General features: G+C 33.6%; 1 protein-coding gene and 1 non-coding gene across 3 annotated transcripts in view; both read left to right on the top strand.

The window, feature by feature from the left end:
* The window catches only part of CSMD3 (CUB and Sushi multiple domains 3), a 1,211,357-nt gene that overhangs the window by 854,807 nt on the left and 334,710 nt on the right, over positions 1-21,840 (top strand). For both annotated transcript variants that reach the window (XM_003823338.5, XM_034966508.3), the window contains one exon: positions 5,535-5,691. In XM_003823338.5, coding sequence (XP_003823386.3) covers positions 5,535-5,691 — 157 coding nt within the window. The remainder of the gene's footprint in view (positions 1-5,534; positions 5,692-21,840) is intronic.
* Positions 15,264-15,365, top strand: LOC112440785 (small nucleolar RNA U13). Its single transcript, XR_003028797.2, has one exon. It is a non-coding gene; the product is annotated as a small nucleolar RNA U13 (small nucleolar RNA).

The following is a 21,840-nucleotide window of genomic DNA, read 5'->3' as shown; positions in this document are numbered from 1 at the left end:
TCAGGGATTGGAAAACAACAGTGCGTGAGCCAAATTAGGCCTGACACTTGTTTTTGTAAGTAAAATTTTATTGGGAGAAAGCCATGTCCATTCATTTGCATATTGTCTATGGCTGCTCCTGTGCCACAATGTCAGGATTGAGTAGCTGTGACAGAAATGGTATGCTTCTCAAAGCCTCAAATTTTATTATCTAACCCTTCTTAGAAAAAGTTTGTCAGTATCTCTGTATTGCAATAAATGTTATTTTAAAAACCTTATGTACAAGTATACACATTTAGCAGTTTTTTATTTGTTGTTTGTTTGAGAGTTGGTTGTTAAACATTTTCCAGCACACCAGTGATCTTATATGTCCAGCACACATATCTGCCAATTCTGCTTGCTGTTCATTGGAATTCTGTATTAACTCTCCCTTCAAAAGCACTCTCAAAGTGCCAGTTTGTAGAGACTGCTATGTTAGGCCTCATAAAACCCTTCATCCTCTTCCATTAAGGATAAGGAAAATAAAATGATTTGTAATAAGCTGCAGAACTTTAATGTAGAGTTGGAAGTTCAACTCTATTATATAACAAAAAACAGAATGCCCCTGTAAAGTTGGTCCTTCGTTGTGCCCCTTCTCCTTCACTAAAACATACTAGCTCGTATAATTGAGAATACATTATGTAGCTGTTTTAGAAACCTAAATAACTGAATGCAAACAAAAGTTCTCTACTCTATTTTATATTATCTTTGGAGAGAATATTAAAAGTTTTAGAATAGAGACTTTTTTGATTGACCATTATAAAAATTGTTCTTTATTTTATATACAAACTTGACATCTAATTCACCTTTTTAGAAAATGTATTTAATTTCCAAATCAACCTATAAAACAAATGACCAAAAGTAAAAATGCTAGGATCCAAGAGGAGGAATAATTTGGAGATTTATATGATTATACATATGTTCATGTGTAATTTCTGCCTTCACATTTTACTTTTATATTTACTTTTTGCTCTTGGATTGATGTTAACACCTTAATTGCTAATTCATTAGATAAATGAGTTAGAATATGCCTTCTATTTATATATTTATCATATCATTCACAACAGCAAGAGTTTTGAGTGTTGATAAGTAGTTTGTTATAATACAGTTCAACCTACTGGATTCAGGAGAGTCTGTACACCATAACTAATTTCAGGCCTAGATTTATTACAAAAAGTTTAGGCAATTAAAACATGGCAATTTTAAGTTTTAGTTTGTTCTGGTGTAAGTAATCAGACAATTGCAACCTTTTAACAAATTAAAGTCTCAGCAAAGAATTTCATTAACATTGTAAAAGCCATCAATAACTTTCATGATATTAATCCTTAAGTCAACTTAATAATAATAATACATATTAAACAAAAAGAAAAGGGAGATTATGCTTAAATAAACAAAAACATACTTAAAGGTCTTGATTTTAATTAGAACAGAAATATGAGCACTAAGAGTCTCAAATAAAAGTCCTACGGCTCTAGTCAGACCCAATTTAATCACTCTGTACTGTTTATTTACTTTTGAACAAAAGGCATATTTTGTTTGTTTTGTTTTCTTATTTGTATGCTTGTATTCATGACTACTTTAAAAGTAATTTATCTTTGGTTACACTGCTTTCTCCCTTTGTTGTCTTTATGTTTTCATATATTTGACTACATTTGAAGGATTTTATTTATGAGTTAAATAGCATTGACTTGATCATTACTATAAAAATCTTCTCTTTTTAAGGGCTTCCTAATTAACACTTGCCTTTCATGTTGATTAAGCAATTTTATGCATACTTCCAAAATTGAACAGTTGAATGATCCAGTTTCATTTTATTTTGATGATTATAGTGGAGCTTCAGCAGTATTTGTTTTCTACCTTTTGACTCAACAGTGTTAAATAAATTGTAGTTAGCAGATTTTGGTACTGAATTATATTCACCCAGCTGAACTTAAAATAATTTTTCTTTCCTGAAAGTACTAGCTCTTTTCTCATGCCCTTTCTTTAAATGATTATTTTTTTTTAAATGTGTCTTATAAAAAGCTTCTTTCATATATATATATATATATATATATATATATATATATATATATATATATATGTATGTATGCTGCCTGGTGCAGTGGCTCATGCCTGTAATCCCAGCACTTTGGGAGGCCAAGGTGTGGAGATAGTTTTAGTCCAAGAGTTCAAGGCCAGCCTGGGCAGCATGGCAAAACCCCATCTGTATAAAAAATACAAAAATTAGCCAGGCTTGGTGGGGTGTGCCTGTAGTGCAAGCTACTTGGGAGGCTGAGATGGGAGGGTCACCTGAACTGGGGGATGTTGAGGCTGCAGTGAGTCATAATCACACCATTGCACTCCAGCATGGGCAACAGACACCCTGTCAAAAAAATGAATAAATAAAAAAGAAAAGAAGGAAAAAAAAATGTATGCTGTGTGCTTCTAATCTAATATACAGACAATTTTGTGATAATTTGTTTTTGATCTTCAGGTTAAGAATGATGTCTTACTATGTTATTTTTTTAATTTTAGTTACAGCACCTAACAAAGGCTTAGAACTAAATAACTAAATGTTGACTTATTTTGTTAGTTTTTACATTGTTATATATAGGAAAAATTTATATGTATCAAGTAATAGTTTCTACTATCATTAATTTTTGCTTTTCATTACTCCTGAAGATTTTTTAAAAATTAGGAAAGACTTTTATTATTATTATTATTTTTTTTTAATTATACTTTAAGTTTTAGGGTACATGTGCACATTGTGCAGGTTAGTTACATATGTATACATGTGCCATGCTGGTGCGCTGCACCCACTAACTCGTCATCCAGCATTAGGTATATCTCCCAATGCTATCCCTCCCCCCTCCCCCCTCCCCACCACAGTCCCCAGAGTGTGATATTCCCCTTCCTGTGTCCATGTGATCTCATTGAGGAAAGACTTTTTAAAGAAATTAGAAACAAATTTCAACATCCAATTTTTATTTCCCCAGTTACATTAATTACTTGTTCCATTTATATTCTCCCTTTATTTGGCTATTTTTGGCAAACTGAAAGTTCTTACAATGTATCCACACATAAATAGAGAAATAGTTTTATCCAAGAAACAATTGATTGTATTTTATTTATATTTATATTTTTCATAGCAATTAAATTATATGTTGGTGAGAAGTTAAGGGGAACACAAGGAAAATATTATTTGGGGATACCTTGATAATATTACCACAAATAAGATCCACTGGATCTAGTGGTTAAATGATTTGATTGTGAATGTGTAGCTCTAAACAAAGAATTTATTTACTATGTAATATAGAATCATAAAATGAATGTATTCAGAAGCATACTTTTGAGAATATTGAACATTTCAGACTCACAGACATACAAGTTATATTTTGCCACAAGCAAGGTTTTCTTACCTCTGCATTATCCCAATGACTACTATTCTTAAGAAATGAAAAGTTGAATGTTATGTAATCAAACAAAAATCATGCATGCCTGAGCTACCAACCTCAACATTTGGTTTGGTTTTGTTGAAGACAGATACATTCTTGCTGATAACTAAAACAGAAACTTATTTGCATGATAAATTAGATTCCTCCAGGGATTCAAGATATTCCCTTATAATATTAGGAAATTTGTGTATACAGCCCTCTAGTATCCAAATACTCTCAAGAGTGAATGTACATTTTTTAAAAACTTGACAGAGTGTATAAAAAGAGAGAGACCAAGTAATGTTTGCTGTTAGGAATTCAATGACCATGTCGCCTTGAACTTAAGATTCTCAATTCCTCACTTTCTCTTATTTCTACCTTCTCTCTCTGCTGTAAAGAACAAGTGAACAAACTGTAGAAGCCTAGAGGGTACACATGAGTCTATAGATTCCATCAATTACAAATGTAGCGTGCAAGAAAGGCCTTGTCAGTGGAGACTTAGAATTTCTGTGTAGAAAATGTTTAGGGTAGTGTGGTTAGAAGAGAACATTTAGGAGCCGTGGAAAAAAATTTGGCATAACCTTAACATTAAATTCTAATAAAGTTACTTTGAAAGAATGGTTAATTACTCACAAGTTTTTATTTATAGATCATATTGAAACATTCTAAATAAATCATCGGTTTAAAACCAACAATCTAGTATAAGAAAAAATATATTATTCAGATTAATATAATAATAATAAAACATTCCATTGTGTACCACCTAAAACATCATCTCTTAGGTGACATCAATGTAATTATGGAGGAACATTTATGCTACGGCAAGATCCCTAGATGTAGAATCTAACAACATAATTTTTACTCTAATACCAGGCCATGAGTAAGTAAGGCAATCTGAGCTAAGAGACCAGTAACTTCAAGCAGTATTCTCCAATTTTTCTTGTTGTTATTGTTCACCTAAGAAGCCCATGAAACTCCATGAAACAAAATAGTATGGAATAAAGTCTGTCAGGGAGAGTTGATCTTTGGGAAACCACAAATCATTGTGATACCTAAAATATTATTGCTCCCAAGAACCAATTTTTACACCTTTGGGGGTCATAATGATTATGTTGAGAATGCATGCCTTACAGGAAAAGGAATGGTAATATGCATTGTTGGTAAACCCTGGATTTAATTACTACACACTTTTTAGGAAACTATCTAGAAATATATGAACATGTCCCATATTTCATATCCCATATTTCATATCCCATATTTCTAGATATCTCATATTTCTAGAACTTTTTTGCTGAAGTACAAGTACCAAAAAACATGAGGTTACACATAAAAGAGTGTTTATATCAGCATTACTTGTAGTGGCAAAAACTTGAGTTCATTAATACGGGAACGGTAGAGCAAGTTATGATGGAGTCACCATACATCTCTCAAACAGAAGAATCTATATTACTGACCTGAAGAGATGTCTATAATGATAAAAGAAAAACAAATTAGAGTGCAATAAGCAGTTATACTTTCAGAAAAATGAGAATGATGTGTGGGAGCTTATCAGTTTCATTTTTGTATATTTTTGCTTTATTAAATTAGTTTCTAAAAGCATTTAGACCTCCTTTAATTTAATATTTTAAAAATGTCAAATATGAAAGAAGTTAAAGAGCATGGAAAAGTTACAATTGCACCAGACACAAATATATTTTATGTTAGTAATGTTGTTGGAAAAGTAAATGTTTGATCTTGAGAAAGTTGCAGAGAAACAGCCAACTAACCAAGTAACCAACTTTAGAAACCAATCTTTAGGTAGGTATTCTTAATTTTAAATTGTCTCCCAGAAAAAGCATTTTTAAAATAATAAGAACAGAAGCTATATCACCTGATTCAAGTATTACTTAAAGTACACTAAGCTTGGAATTTTAAAATTATACATGTGAATTCTAACTTCCTTAACCTTGTGTTCATAGAAACCAATATATTTAGTTGCCCTTTGGAAATGTACTGATCTGATTTAGAAAAAGTACACTTTTCTCTTTTTCATAGATACAAATACATGCTCTGAATTGATTATTATTGGCACATTTACATTTTAATTATGAATATATTTTGCAGATTTATGATGGAAAAGATAAAACGACTCATCTACTAGGTGCTTTTACTGGTGCATCTATGCGCGGACTGACACTTAGTAGTACTTCAAATCAGCTCTGGCTAGAATTTAATTCCGACTCTGAAGGGACAGATGAAGGCTTTCAACTTGTGTATACCAGTAAGTATTTTAGAAGAGTAAAATGGTCAAACACTGGGGTGCTGCATGTATATTAAATAATTACATTGCACAAATTGAAATGATATCCAACATTTGATTATTAATTTACAGCTCCTTTCTACATATATAATTTTATTTGACCCTAACAACAGCCCGGTAAGTTACAGGTATTTTAGCTATTGCCATTTTACAGTTGAAACGACTCAGTTTGTTTTACAGAGGTTAAGTAATTTTTGACTTCGGGTTTATTTTCTTAGGTAGTTTTAAGTAGCAGGATTCTATTCATCCAGTATTTAAGAAATACAATGAAACTTTTGTTAGATGGAAATCCAATGTTTGAACTCCCATCTTGAACTGCAAAGATGCAATGATTATTATTGGTCAGTTATAAATGATAACTAAAAGACTTCAGGTCGTTTCACACTAAAGAGTAACTAAAGCTTTTAGTTTGTTCTGCTTTTGTGTTGACTTGTTTTATAACAAATACTTTCTCACAGTTCTATTATCTCATTATATTAAAGTCAGCTATTTTGACTATTTAAATAAGTTGAAGTTCAAACACTAAGAACCAGGGGTAGGTGGGTTACATCAATTGTTATACGAATTAAATGGATGTGTTTTACTAGTACCGTTATATAAGAAACAGACTAGTTACACCAATGAAAAATAAATTATATTCAAATAATATATTTCTTGATTTTCTACTCCGTTCAGGATTCTTTGCTAATAAATTAAAGTGCGAGTAAAACAGGTGTTACTTCCTATGTATTTAATAAATTTACAATCTATCAGATCAAATTGATTCTTGGAAGGTCAGAGCACTCATTAATGTTGTATAGTAAAATAAGTAGCAATACTCAGAAATCTTTATTGCTAGAATGCTTGACAAAATCTACTGACTCCTATAAATTTTCTCAAGAAGTCAGATGAATGGAAATTATTATAGAAACTAAGAAGTTAAAAAGGTTACAGTATCAAAGATAATCATATGGGATCTTAAAGGGAATTTGAATCAAATTATAATTTGTGTAAAGAGTCTATCTTAATGGTATAAGAAATAATAGACAAGAGAATACAATGACTCATTGTATGAAAAGATTTTTGTCCATAATACTGAGATTATCTATTTATTTCAGTGCTTTTCTTTCTACCTGTTAAAATTTTTACATCACTAACATTAACTAAACATAAATTAACAAAATGAATGCTGAATACATATTTTTAAATTCTCAGAACTGTGTGTACAATGTGATTTCTTATGAGTCTTCCTAAGGAAAAATAATAGTCCAGACAAATTGTGTTTACAAGTATTGTTATGTGATGGACTAAAAGTAATGATATTGAGCAATATCAATATTGTAATGATATTGAGTAATGATATTGAGTAATGATATTGAGCAATATACTATTGGTCAAATATAATTGGTGTGATCTGCTCAGATGGGCAAACATTTTTTTTTTTTTAAATCTGCTGTCCTCTTTCTCTTTCTCTGTTTTCTAAAAGGGCCACTGATGATTTTAAAGTAATATTGAAATGCATGACACAATGTTTACATAATGGTTTTTGTTCTGCATCATGTTGCATTTCTTTTATTTTCTTTCTTTCTTTCTTTCTTTTTTTTTTTATTTGAGACAGAGTTTCAGTCTTGCTGCCCAGGCCGGAGTGCAATGGCGCGATCTTTGCTTACTGCAACCTCTCCCTCCCAGGTTCAAGCAATTCTCCTGCTTCAGCCTCCCTAGTAGCTGGGATTACAGGCATCCGCCACCATGCCTGGCTAATTTTTGTATTTTTAGTAGAGATGGTGTTTCACCATGTTGGCCAGTCTGGTGTCGAACTCCTGACCTCAGGTGATCCTCCCACCTAGGCCTGGCAAAGTGCTGGGATTACAGGCGTTAGCCACCATGCCCAGCCTGCATTTCTGCTTGTCTGAAATATTTGTGGGTTTCACAGAAGAAACCTGGATTTTTTTTGTTTTGATACATAATATCTATGTAGCTTGAGGTTACTGATGCAAAATAGTAGCCATTGTAGGGCATACCTATATTTGAAATTTTATGGGGTGCTCAGGTGTCTGGAATGAGTAAGATCATTGACTTTATTGTCATTAGTGTGAACTGTAGAATTTTTTTAAAAAGATATTTTAATTAGCAAATATTTGAAGTCACATTTCTTTTCTTAATTAACAATTAATTGGCTGGGCTTGGTGGCTCACGCCTGTAATCCCAGCACTTTCAGAGGCTGAGGCAGGCGGATCACCTGAGGTCGGGAGTCCGAGACCAGCCTGACCAACATGAAGAAACCCGTCTCTACTAAAAATACAAAATTAGCTGGGCGTGGTGGCACATGCCTGTAATCCCAGCTACTAGGGAGGGTGAGGCAGGAGAACCGCTTGAACCTGGGAGGGAGAGGTTGCAGTGAGCCGAGATTGCGCCATTGCACTTCAGCCTAGGCAACAAGAGTGAAACTCCGTCTCAAAATAATAAATTAAATAAAATAAAAATTAATAATTGTCCATTAAAGGAAATGTATGTTTATGAAGACTGGAAACTACAGAAGTGGGAAGAGAGTATAAAGCTGTCATTCTTAAAAAGGGAAAACATACATTTATAAATATTTTTTAGTCTTAGAGATAAAACTAAAAATTTCCATATCATATCTGTAAACAAAATGTTTATAGCCTACTTCCAAGGTATCTTGGGATATCAGTAGACAATTTTGCGAACCAACAGCTGAGTTCTGAGCTGTATTCTCTCAGAAAGGGCTTTAGAAATAGTGATGCATCTGTTTTTAAGTGTATTTGTTCCTAAATATTACTTCTTATTTTTACAGTGGCAATTCTTCTGCATATCTGCAACTATCTAAATAGTTACCCACAGATTTCCTAGCTTTAAAAGAAGTTTGTTCCCATCCTCCAAGTATATACTATTTGTTTTCCAACCATAGCACCTGTGCCCAGGCTACTTTCTATTTTGTGCATGTCCTACTGACTTTGGATACCAATTAACCTTCAAGATCCATCTCAAATATTTATTCATGAATGCTTATCCTGATTCTATCAGCTGGAATTAACAGACGTTTCAATGTTTCTTTTGTGGTAGTTTATATATGCAACTAATATAACAGTTATCACATTGCATTGTGGTTATACTTGTTTGTGAACATATGTGCATCGTTCTTCAACACGCTATTTTCCTTCATAGCATCTTTAGTCCATTTAGTTCAATTGCATCTTTTTACATACTCTTGATGAATTAAGATGTCATCTGAATATGAATTTTATAAAATGCTTTCATGATAGTAAAACAGTTCTACTAAGCCACATATTTTAAATATTCACAAAATTCTTGGAAGCAGTAATTATTCAATTCCTGAACGTGATAGAATGTGCATCAGTGGTTCAAACAGGGAAAAATGGGAAAGACCAGGATTTCGTGTTTAAATCCTCATATCCAGTTATTCCTAAGGCCAACTCTAACCCTGTCCATTCTGTGGTACATTTCCCTTACAATGATTCCAGTTTCATTTCTGAAATATCTAACAGAGAGAATCATAGGTATTGCAGAGGAGGTCACAGTACTCACATTGACAGAATCAGAACAGGAGCGAGAACATTTGTCTAGGGAGGATCAGGTAAGACTTCATAAAGGAGGCCGTATTAAAGGTCAGGTTGGTGGTTCACAGAAAAAAAATTGTAGGAAGTATTACAGGCAAAGAGAAAGGAATGAGGAAAGACACAGAGATTAGGAAGAACATTCAAGGAAAATAATCTAATTCAGATTAATCCCACGTATCTTGATGCTTGTCACAATTTCTAGTGGGAGAACAAACAGGCTGTTTTTGGCCATCCTATCAAATGATACCTGCCTTATTTAATGATAGTCACCCTGTATTCCATTATCTATTTTGTTGAGTTAGCAACACTTGCCATTGTCTGATTATTTTCAGTTTTGGGTAGATAAAACTGCATTTGGCTGAGATAAAATGAAAAAAAGTATGTTAGAACAGACCTTTAAAGTGCATTTTATTTCAGTTATCTTATTGGTCCGTTTATTGTGTAATTGCTAAGTATAGTAAATGGCCTGGTAGACACAGTGACTTAAATGTAGCTTTTGGCTTTAACTAATGGAAAACCTTACCATGGCCTAAACAATCAGGGTTTATTTTGTTCATATAAGAAAAAGTGAAGAGTGAGAAAGTAGGTAGATCTTGATTCAACTACTTAACAAGATCAACAAGGATTTTGCTCCTGTCTTTCTGCTGTGGCATGCCTAGAGGGTTCACTTTTTATTTTCATGTTTGTGGTGACATGGTCACAAGTTGGCTACTGTAACTATGGGCATGTTTAAGGCATGAAGAAAGGAAAAAATGGGCAGTGCCAACCGCATATACTCCTTTTATCAGAAATACAAAATCTTTCCTGGGAATCCCTGTAAGATACCCTCTTATGTCTCTATCCTAAACTGGACCATATGGTTCTGCCTTAATTTTCCAGCAAAGCAGCCTGAAATATTCAGTATGTGGAAGACTAAATAATTGGTTTAACTTTAGACCATCATGATTCACTGCTGGATATTGTTAGATTATAGCTGGGAACAAAATCAGAGTTGTTAGCAAGGAAGAAGGGAGATATTGAGAAGACAACTTACAGTATTTACTACAATGTACAGCTGTCACCAATATTAAAAAAATTAGGTTAAAGATACTGAACTAATACCTGCTTCTATGATTAATGGTGTCATGGAAGCCCAGAAACTCTTGGGTGTTTATAAAGGAAAAGTATTTGGCTGACTCTTGATTAATATTTTTAGCTCTACTATGCTAAGAAGACTGTGAGCTTCTCTCACCTTCTTCCACCAACAAATAAATTATATGCATACCTAGTATGAAAATCCCATACCACACTAGACAGGGAGAAAATATCCCATTCCCTTTTCTTTTTCTTTTTTCTTTTCTTTTTTTTTTTTTCAGTGCCTTGCTCTGTCGCCCAGGCTGGAACCTCTGTCTTCTGGGTTCGAGCAATTCTCCTGCCTCAGCCTCTTAAGTAGCTGGGATTACAGGCGCCCACCACCATGCATGGCTAATTTTTTTGTATTTTTAGTAGAGACAGAGTTTTGCCATATTGGCCAGGCTGGTCTCGAACTCCTGACCTCCAATGATCCACCTGCCTCGGCCTCCCAAAATGCTGGGATTACAGGTGTGAGCCACCATGCCAGCCCCATTCCTTTTTCTAAAGCAAATTAAATCTGTTCAGTCTTCATCTTTAGCATTGTCAAGAAAAATCTCATGTAGTCTTTTTGGGGAAATATTCTTCTCCCAAATAAATTTCTCAGTCAACTCTGGTTTGATCTGACAATTAAAGTGTGGACAGCTATACTGTTGAATATAAAACATGTGTGAGATACACTTAGATATTTATGACCTGTAGGTGATTTCACTGCTCTTCCATCCCTCAAACCTCCCAGAATCCAACTCCCTTATTGAGTCAGGCTAATCTTCCTCATTATTCTCAAAACAATTACTGTCATTTACTCTTGCTTTTGAGAAATCTGAAACTCATCCCAAATAAATATCCGAATGAGACATAATGTCAGGTACTTTACCCGACACAAGTTACTTGTTAATTTCCCTGTGAGGAGGAACCAATAAAGGCATACCTGTTCTTCTGAGAGAGAACAGGGAGTAGGGTGAGAGAAAATTACTACTTCCTTCTAGAGTTGGGAAACAGATCAGAAATTGAGATCACAATACAGTATCCTTCCTAAAACATCACTCCGTTCTCCATAATCCTATAACAGAATTCAGCAAAACCCAGTAGGTTATTCTGCCCGGATTCCTTCAACCTTTCAACACACATTTCAAGAATGATTTCTAAATCTGGTGTATTTTACTCTCTCTCTAAAGGCTAAGTTATAGAGATATCATTTCTACTTGGTCACCTGGCATATCTTCCCTTTTACTCTTCTATTGAAATTTACTAATTTATTTATTATTGAAATTATTAATCTGGTCATAGGCTTAAATTTTGTCTTTTCCCAGTGGAATATTATATATTGAAAATATAGAGAACAATTAATAAGAGAAAGTTCCTGCCCATAACAAACTAACTTTTTAGTGGGGCAAGACATAAAAGAAAGTTATGAACAAAAGGTAAGAGAACTACATTTAGAAGTAATTTAAAACAGGGCAATGGGATAGATAGTACAGATGAGACCACTTTAGCTAATTTGTTCAGACTCCATCTTAGAGGAGATGTTATCTGAGTTGATACCTGAGTGATAAGAAAGAATAATCACATACAGGCAAAGGGTTCTAGGCAGAGGGAGTAGCAAGTGCAAAGGCCTAAAAGAAGTCTGAGCTTGAGTTCTATGCCTGTAGCTAAATGAGCAAGGAGAATGAGACAAAATGAGTGATAAAGTTGGAAACTGGCAGTAGCAAATAACCGGGGTTCACCATCTCATGCCAAGGGAATCTAGGTCAAAGACACAAGAAGTGGGTTTAGGAGCAGAGGTTTAATAGCCAAAAGAAAGAGCAAAGAGAACAGCTCTCTTTCTTGTGAGAGAGAGGGGTTCCCAAATGGGACTTCCAGCCCATAGCAGAGTACACCAGATTTTATAGACAGGCTTATGAGGTGGTGTCTGATTTTCATAGGTCCAAAAGATTAGTTGAACCAGGTATGACATTTACATAACACACCAGAAGCTGGCTGCCCCACCCTAATCTTATTTTGCAAATGGGGTCTTTGCCTGGCCTGCACCATGTTGCCTTCTCCTTACTGTATGCATGGCTGGCAAAGAGAAGAGAAGATGGAGCCACCATTTTGAACATGCCTAGTCCCAAATAGCCTTTTTCTATTGGCACAACTGCCAGCATTCACCCATGTAAGTGTCCAGCTTGCTTGTCTATGTTTGCAGCTTGATTTTATAAGCTGCTCTTTGCTAGAAAAGAAAATGATTTGGTGGCCGCTTTTCATTAAAAGGAAAAACTTACCAAGAATTCCCATACCCTCACTATCTGCCTAAATAATTTCTTAACTCCTATATCATCAGGGGTGAGGTGGAGTATAGTACGGGCTTGGATTTTATTTAAAAGGCACATAGAGACTTTGGTCATTATCATAATGTTCAATATAAGAATTACAAATAACAACAGCTAACATTTATCTACCACCTACCAGATGCAAGGTATAACCCAAAGAGGGAGATAATATTATTATTCCCAGGGAGAAAATGAGGAAATAAAAAGCATAGCAAAGTTACCTTACTCACCCAAGGTCACATAGCTAACAAGTACAGACATGGAAATTGAACTGAGAGTCTTTGCCTCTAGAATCCATGTCTGTAACCACTATGCTATACTAGCTCTGAACTCAAGATTTGAGTTTTTCAAGTTTTATAGATTTCAAGTGTTATATATTTATATATATTTCAAGTTTTATAGATTTAATGTATTTTTTAAACTGTCCAGGTAAATGTAAAAAAAAAAAAAAAGAGAGAGAAATAATGTTAGTGCAATTCTTCCCAAAGAAACTTTTGTCGTTTTATTTTTGAGAATCTGAATTTTTTTTTATTTTTGTTACATTTACTATCAGGGAAAGACTTATTCCTGCTATCATTCATATCGTTCATGAAATCTCTAAACTCTATTTGTTGAAGATTATTTAATTACAGATTCTTTTAGCCCTATATACTTGTAGTTATACGACTTTTGTTTTGTAAAAAGGAATTGAGTATTTTTAACAGCCATCTATTACAGAGCCAAATTGCAACTTATTGATGGATTATACTATTGTCTTATCAAAAGCTGACCTGCTAAATATGCATGTTGCCCAGCCATTAGTCAGTACTCTGGGCTCAGATGTTTTCTTATTATCTCCTCTGCACATTTAATTTACAAAAAATCCCACTGGAGAAATGTTCATTATCCCAAGAGAAAACTGTAAATATATTTGGATGTTCTCAGCCTTCCAGTTTTGTTGCTTGAAATCATTTAATAATCTACATGGAGCATGGCCATTTCAAATTTTATATTCAAATTAAAGATGGGCATTAAAATTTGTGATGCTTTTTCTTGCATACTAGCCTTGTGAATATACAATAAATTAGTCTTTAATTTAGTTACCGGTTTGTTGTTGGCAATGTAAATCGTAAAAAATTATCAGATGACTTATTAACTCTACCTTTATTCTTACTATATAACTCATTTAATGCAAATGCAAGTAGAAAATAAGTAAATTACAAGGGAGCAACAAAGCCCCTCCATGTGGTTCTATGTCCTATAAACCAGTTAGCAGATACATTTGACATTTCTTACATTTTTAAAATATCAAAATAAACTGGGTGATAAGGGAGGTATTGATCAATGCTGCGTGATATAGTCCAAAGTATTCTAACTGAAATACTAAAGAAAAATTTCTTAATTAACTGTCATTTACATAGACAATATTAAATTTCTTCATACTAGAATAATAAAAGTATCATTATTTTCATAGCCTTCACATTATAGAAGTTTAGTAAATTTAAACTTACATATCTAAGGACCTACTAATTTACATGTTACATACAATTAATTTCTGGCAAGTTGAAAACCTAAATGTAAATATCAAAACTTTAAAATGTTTAGAAAATAAAAGTGTGGCTTTGAAAAGCTGTGTCTTTAAGATAGAAGAAGATTTCTGAAATAAGATACACAAGCAAAAATTCATCAATAATCAGTAGCATTTCTGACCTTCTAAGCACTCCTTGAAGTGTAGAAACCAAAAATCTGGCAACTACATTTTTCAGATTCTCTTGCCAACAAATATCTCTGCTTAGATTCTGCCAATTAAAGGCAGACCTGTGAGAGCTGAAAGGTGAGATCGATGGAGAAGCCATTATTTTCCACCAGCAGCTACAGGCAGGAGTATGGTGCTGTCAGGTGGTTGTATGTGGCAGCAGCTTCCCTGAACTGCTGAATTTCCTGAAAGCCAGCAGTGGTCTTCTGACTTTCACACACTTTTCATTTCCAAAATCATCAAGGCCTCAAATTTCTTGTTTTGAATCTTAGCTACACACAGTACATAAGAGGCTTCTGTTTTCCTGACAAAGTCCCAGAAAAAAAGAAAGGAATGGAAAGGAGAGGAGAGGAGAGGAGAAGAGAGGGGACAGGAGGGGAAGGGAGAAGGGAGGGGAGAAAGGAGGGGAGAAGGGAGGGGAGAAGGGAGGGGAAAAGGGAGGGGAGAAGGAAGGGAAGAAGGAAGGGGAGGAAGAAGGAAAGGAAGAAGGAAAGGAAAGGGCCAAGAAAACCTCCCTATAGAAAGGGACACTGTAAACAGAAGTGAAACATTTTAAAAGGAGGTATTTATATAATGGAAAACATGCACTCTCTAGAAAAAAAAAAAAATCCTACAAGTCAATAAGAAAAAAAAAAAAAACCTAAAACAAAAACATGGGCCAAAACCAATTTCACAGTAGAGGGAAGTTCAGCAGAATAAAAAAATGCTTAACTTGATAGGTATTAAGAAATGAAAAATTCTTTTTTAGTTTAAAAGTGTGGTGATTAGGTTTTCACACTCGTGTGAGATGTGCCTTCCTCAATTCTTTTTTAGTTCAAAAGTGTGATGATTAGGTTTTCACACTTGTGTGAGATGTGCCTTCCTCAAACCTTGTTACAAAGTCTGCACATTACCCATCGGACATGAAAAGAAAAAAGAAATGAAAATGGAAACCCAAATAAGATGCTATGACACCCTCACAGAGTAAATAAAAGTTATAAAGCTGTACAGCACCAAGTACTGATGACAATTTGCAGAAATTGAAACTTATAAACTTTGGGAAATGTAAATTGGTAGTCACCTAGAAGATTAATTTGGCAATATCTAATAAAATTCAATTTCTGGATATATTTAGATTACACCAACTATACATTTAGGCCAAATGCCCAATGCTGATTGGTTTTGACCAAGTTAATATTCAGTCAAAGATGAACATCACCAACCTAGAATGTGGTACAAATCTATGATGTACAGGATACAAACTTAGCACGTTTAATATTACTTACTAGATTATGTCTAACAGATTAAAATTTAGGAAAGTCTGTCAGTAACGTATTTTCTAGTAAGAACTTTATATGTAGGACTGAAAGCATCTGCCATTAAAAAAAAATAAAAGATCCGGCCAGGCACGGTGGCTCACGCCTGTAATCCCAGCACTTTGGGAGGCCGAGGAGGGCGGATCACCAGGTCAGGAGATCGAGACCATCCTGGCTAACACGGTGAAACCCCGTCTCTACTAAAAATACAAAAAATTAGCCGGGCGTGGTGGCGGGCGCCTGTAGTCCCAGCTACTCGGGAGGCTGAGGTAGGAGAATGGCCTGAACCCGGGAGGAGGAGCTTGCGGTGAGCCGAGATCGCCACTGCACTCCAGCCTGGGCGACAGAGTGAGACTCCATCTCAAAAAAAAAAATAAAAATAAAAATAAAAATAAAAAAATAAAAGATCCTTTTATCTTAACTCCTGAAAGCAATTGGAAATGCATAGTAATAATTTCCACAAGCTTTTTTTGCTTAAATTCTTAATTCCCATAAACTAAAAACTGGAAGGGATTATCTTCTTAAAGCATTCTTCTAAAGTTGTAGCTTCAAAGTTTGATTTTTTTATAGTTTGATTAGTGAGAAATACATGTTGTGTCAAATTTGTTTTTATTAGTTCTATTAATGAGAAAAGGAGTATAACTCTTCTTCACCATTTTCTTTTTTTCTTTATTCCCTTTATATTCTTTATTATATCTCAATCACAGAGGATTATTGCAGCTGTTGTTTGTTATCTTGAAGTATTTTCTGTTCGTGAATTCTGAGGTGGCAAAGTTGACATTCTGCTTTATAGTTAAATTCCAGAGTATTTAATGGTCAATGAAGATATGTTAGTTTTATGTGCCAATCGTAAAAACTTCCAAATTGCTAAATAAAAAAAGAAATAGATTGTTAAAAAGGAAATTGGGAAAGTATGTTAGCTAAATACATTAGAGAAATATGCTTGCCATATATGTTAATAAAAGTTGATATAATGAAGTTGATATAAAAGTTGATATAAATGAAGAGGTCTTCATTTAAATATAAAGAATTTTAAAATAGGATGTTTTCGTGCAAGACTCATGGCCAAAATGGAATTTAATCACCAAATATTAAATATAGTTCCCCCAAATTATTCTGCCTAATATTATGAATTAAGTTCACCAACAATTCTATAGAGGTTAAAATTATTGCATAATAATATAATATTCATTTGTCTCCTTGCATTATATCAACTTTTATTAATATGTATGGTTTTGGCAAGCATATTTCTCTAACGTATTTAGCTAACATACTTTCCCAATTTCCTTTTTAACAATCCATTTCTTTTTTTATTTAGCAATCTGGAAGTTTTTACTATTAGCACATAAAACTAACATATCTTCACTGACCATTAAATACTCTGGAATTTAACTTATAAAGTATATATTTATGTTTTAACTGAATTAAAAAAATAAAGCAAGTAAGAGTCTTTTTAAGTTACTTAAAATATATTTTATGACATTTAAAAATGAATTTTCACATGTCACTTTTATTTTTAAATGATGTAAATTATTTGTATTACTGGTAGTGTTTTGCTAGTAAGGTATGACATTACCCTATGTGAACACATAGTTACTCATAAACAAATTGAGAGAAATTATGTTGAGGTCAAAATTTTACTATTTATCTTTTAGTAAGCCAAGACAGAAGTTAAGTAATGGATTAGGAGATTTTGGTTGAATCTTGAGGACAAAGTGAACTTTACATCTTTAATTAGTGCATGCCCTATAAAAACACGTGTACATGTGCAAAAGGAGACATAGAAGTATAGCATTTTCATAGCAGTAAAAAATTGGAAACAATATAAATGCTGCAAAATCAATTAGTTTGGGAATATGTCACCAATGGAATACCACAGAGTAGTTAAAATGAATACAATGTGTCTGTGTGTGTGTGAGTGTGCGCGTGTGCACATGCCTGGGTATATAATTATAAAGATAAAATGCAATACCAGGCAATAAATGAAGCCACAGAATTTTTAAAACCATTATATAATTTATAAAATGTATGAACACTTGCAAAACACTATATATTGCTCATTGATGTATAGATATGTAATAAAAATATATGTGCAAGAATAATAAACTGAATTAGAATATTTGCTAGCTCTCGCGGAAAAAACAGAGAGAGACTGGGGAGGAGTACAAAAGAATCTTTAACTTGTTTTGTAATAATAATATTAATGTGAAGATGAATTAATATGAATGATAATATGAATATTAATCTGAATTAACATTGATTTGAGTCTGACACAACTATGATACAAAACTAGAATCTGATAGAGCTAGTGGATGAATTTGTTGTCATCCTTTATATTTTTTTGTAGATTTCAAATAAGTTACAAATAAATTAGATATCTTTGGAGAAATATGCTACACGGTGGCAGGAAAGGAATGAAATCTCAGTTTAAGATATTCAGAAAATCAAAAAGATCTAGGTAATGGGGATTATCAGTTCATTTTTGTTCGAGAAATTTTCATTTCATCAGCGTATAAAATTTCACAAGCAGTGTTGAATATTTATAGCATATACGGTTTTTCATACACATCTTTATTTAATTGTCAGTTTCAAGTATTTGAGCTTTTCAATGAAAAGACTCGCAGCTGAACGTTTCCATAAAGATAAGACATTTCTGCATATTTATGAATAAGCAACAATAATTCCACCAATTTGGACAAAATTATATTGTGCTTTGTAGCTTATATACTATTGTCCATGTGCATTTTCAGCTACAATGCAAAATATTATAAATTATCTTAATTTACAAAGAATATATCCATTTTACCTCATCACCAGCAATTCCCAACCACATTTACAGAAAATTCAAATTAAGGAAGGATGAATTTGGCAATAAACCTTGAAAACAGAGCTTGATTTCCATTTTTATTTTGAGAAATGATATATGGTAAAACTCAAAATACATTGCATCTTGAATGATAAACTGAATATTATATCTGCTGGAAGAAATGCAAACTTGTAATTTTTGAGCAAAGACATTTTAAATATAGTATTAAGTATGCAGATCCATGCAAAGTAATATGTTCTGAAATTTTAAAGTACTGCTTCTGCTGTTTCTTCTGTGTTTGAGAGACTGACCTGGTTGACTATTTTTTCATTACATTTCATTATATATGTCATGATTTGAGTTAATGACTGCTAACCTCTTTATGGCTATGTCTCTGATGCTGTTTGCATGTTCACCCAGATGGGTTTATCATAAATTGAGACATTCAGGAAATTCTTGAAACTATTTTTAAAAATGGTCTCTCAAATTTCAGTTTCTTATCAGCATTACTTTATTTTTCAGTTGTCTCCTAGAAATAATTGTGTCTAAGAATCCACATTCAATCGTGAACATTACTGAGCATTACTGAGCATCTAGCCTGTCCCAGGATTTGTGCTAGATAGGTACTGTGAGAAAGAGGGAGGGGAAAAAAGGAAAGAATTTCAGCTATACAAAAACAAGGAAAAGAAACAATCATTGCAAATGAATTCAAAGGTACAAATAATTCTATGATTTAACAGAGGAGGAATTGATTAAGACCCCTTAATAGAGACTAGGAAAGACTCCTAATGTTCTCTGAGAGATAATGTTTATCTCAACTCACAGAAATAATAGGATAAACTTAGAACTATACAAGTTCTTGTGACTTTATGTGTGTTGTGACAATCTAGAAAGTCAATGATGCAAATTAGTGATTTTACACAAGTGAGCTAATATACACTTTTTTGCTTTCTAATTCAAATCTAGATTAATTTGGTCAAAAATCTATGCCTATAAAAGTTATGTAGATCTCTTTTTGATCACCTTATAATTTAGGACACAAGTAAAAGTTTTTTCTCCAGCATTTTTGTCTTAAGTGATTTTCCTTATTCATAAAACTATCTAGAATATTCTTAAAGGTTTTCTATCCTCAGAAGCTGTAATTGATATAAGTTTTCACCTAATTGTCCTTGGTGTATTTATTACATCATTTACCCTACATTTTTATATTTTGCAAAATATTAATAACAGAAGAAACTATATAGCTACAGCAGCTTAGATTTTGATTTGTTCATATCAGGTTTGGTTTATCTTTTGAAGTGTGCTTTTCCAGTTCCTTCAGAATCTTAATTGTGTTGTGTTAAGACTGTTGGGATTTTTAGCATTCACCTTTATTAATTTTACTTTGAATATGCAAATGAGGTATTCAGGATGCAGATAGATTCTTATTAAGTAATATAATGATGATGATGATGATGTCTGTGTCAGCTCTCCTTTCACCTAGTCCTTACTCCTGGGGGCAACACCATGAATACCTAATGAAAAAATCTTCTACAGAAGTGGCCAGGGGCTTCATAGACAAAGGAAGAAAAACAAATGAGCTTTATTCTGCTGCTTTCTCTCTCTCCTCTCCTGGAAGGTGGGAGAAAAACCTATGCTCCTTGGAGATTGGATGGAAAGGATCATGTGTTCTTACTCTAACCTTTTGTAATGTAAATATATCTATCTAAGGGACATATTGATCTCCCATATCTCAAACTTTTATAACCTAGAGATTTCTGTAAATTTCTGGGCCGCATTCTTCATTGAAATGTAAACATAAACCTTCCTCACAGTTACGTAAATTTCTCTGGAGTTTTCTCACTATTCATACAGTTGTAAATTAACTTCTCAAGTGTTGCTCTTAGCCCAGCATGTCAGTTTTTAGCAAATTCATTCAGAAAGCCCCAACCCTGTAGAAACACAAAAATATTATCTCTACATCTCAGAATGACAACATGTGGGAAGCCTCTGTTTTTTTTCCTGTGAGAATTTCTAAGAACTGTGCTTTTTCTGGAGAAAGTAGAATATAAAAATTTAGAGTTCATCAGGCTGATTAGTATATTAGCTTCATAAAGTATATTTTAAATATGAGAGTATTCACTTTCTTCTAAGGTTATACAACTAAAGCAGTCCAGTTATATTTGCAATTGACATATTTGTCATTTGGCTAGTTATTATTTCACATATTTTGTCTTAATTTTAAAATGTTGATGATATGATCTTAATAGTTATGTTGATCAGTAATGCAAAACCCAATTCTCTGCTCACACCCCTTCTGACACCATATATGTATGTTTCTTCCTCGCACTAACCAATTATCCAACTCTCTGGTGTAGGGATAGAAAGATGTGATACCTTTCGTCACCCTCATATGTGTCATGCTGATATTCCTATTTAACAAGAGAAAAGCATAATAAATTTATTGAATCATGGTTTTATATGACATGGGAGCCTTCAGAAATAAAGACCCAAAGAACCCGTAAAAACTGTCTGTTTTTATGCTGCAGTTCAGTGATGAATGGACAGCTATGTAGAAGTGTAATTGGACATAAAAAGTATAATCTATCAGTAATAGATTGAGAATGGGAAACCCTGCAAGCCTGTTTGTTCAAATTCTTCTTGACCTCTTTATGGAGCTTTCCTTTCCAGGGTATGGGGCAGGACCCCTGTGGAATGAGGGTTTTCAAGGGAGAAGGAAGAAAATGACCTTTCTAGGTTCTGTGGCTCACTTTGGGGGAGAGGTTTTCTAGTTTTTATGATGCATCTTGGGGAAGAAGAATTCTGGCTTGTATGACTAGCTTTGGGAGAGAGAATGTGGCAGAAGGGCAGAAGAAGGTCAGAGAGACCTTGCTTCTGAGGCCTTCTAATCGCTTTTCATTCAAAGCACTCAGCATGCCAAAGTGCCATACTTTGGGGTATATTGTTCTGAGCGCCAACACTTGAAACCAACTTGATGTCTGGTAATTCAATTCAATTCTAACACTACTTGCAGTTAATATAGACCCCACAGTTTAGGGGCTCAATCCGACAAGAATGCCCACACTTCAGATGCCAGTTGAAAATCTAGGCCTCTTGTATTTCTGACTGACGAGCTATAAATTGGGGTTTCCCATAACTTCCTCCTTGAGTTTGATAATTTGCTAGAATGCTCACAAAACTCAGGGAAACATTTACTTACCTTTATTGGTTTATTATAAAGGATACAAACGAAGAGCTACCAAAGGAAGAGGTACACAGCTGAGGTCTAGAAGGGTCC

Source organism: Pan paniscus, chromosome 7 (assembly GCF_029289425.2).
Source record: "Pan paniscus chromosome 7, NHGRI_mPanPan1-v2.0_pri, whole genome shotgun sequence".
In the NCBI taxonomy this organism is placed as follows: domain Eukaryota; kingdom Metazoa; phylum Chordata; class Mammalia; order Primates; family Hominidae; genus Pan; species Pan paniscus.
The sequence above is the reverse complement of the archived record's forward strand: the minus strand, read 5'-3'. Positions and strand labels throughout refer to the sequence as shown.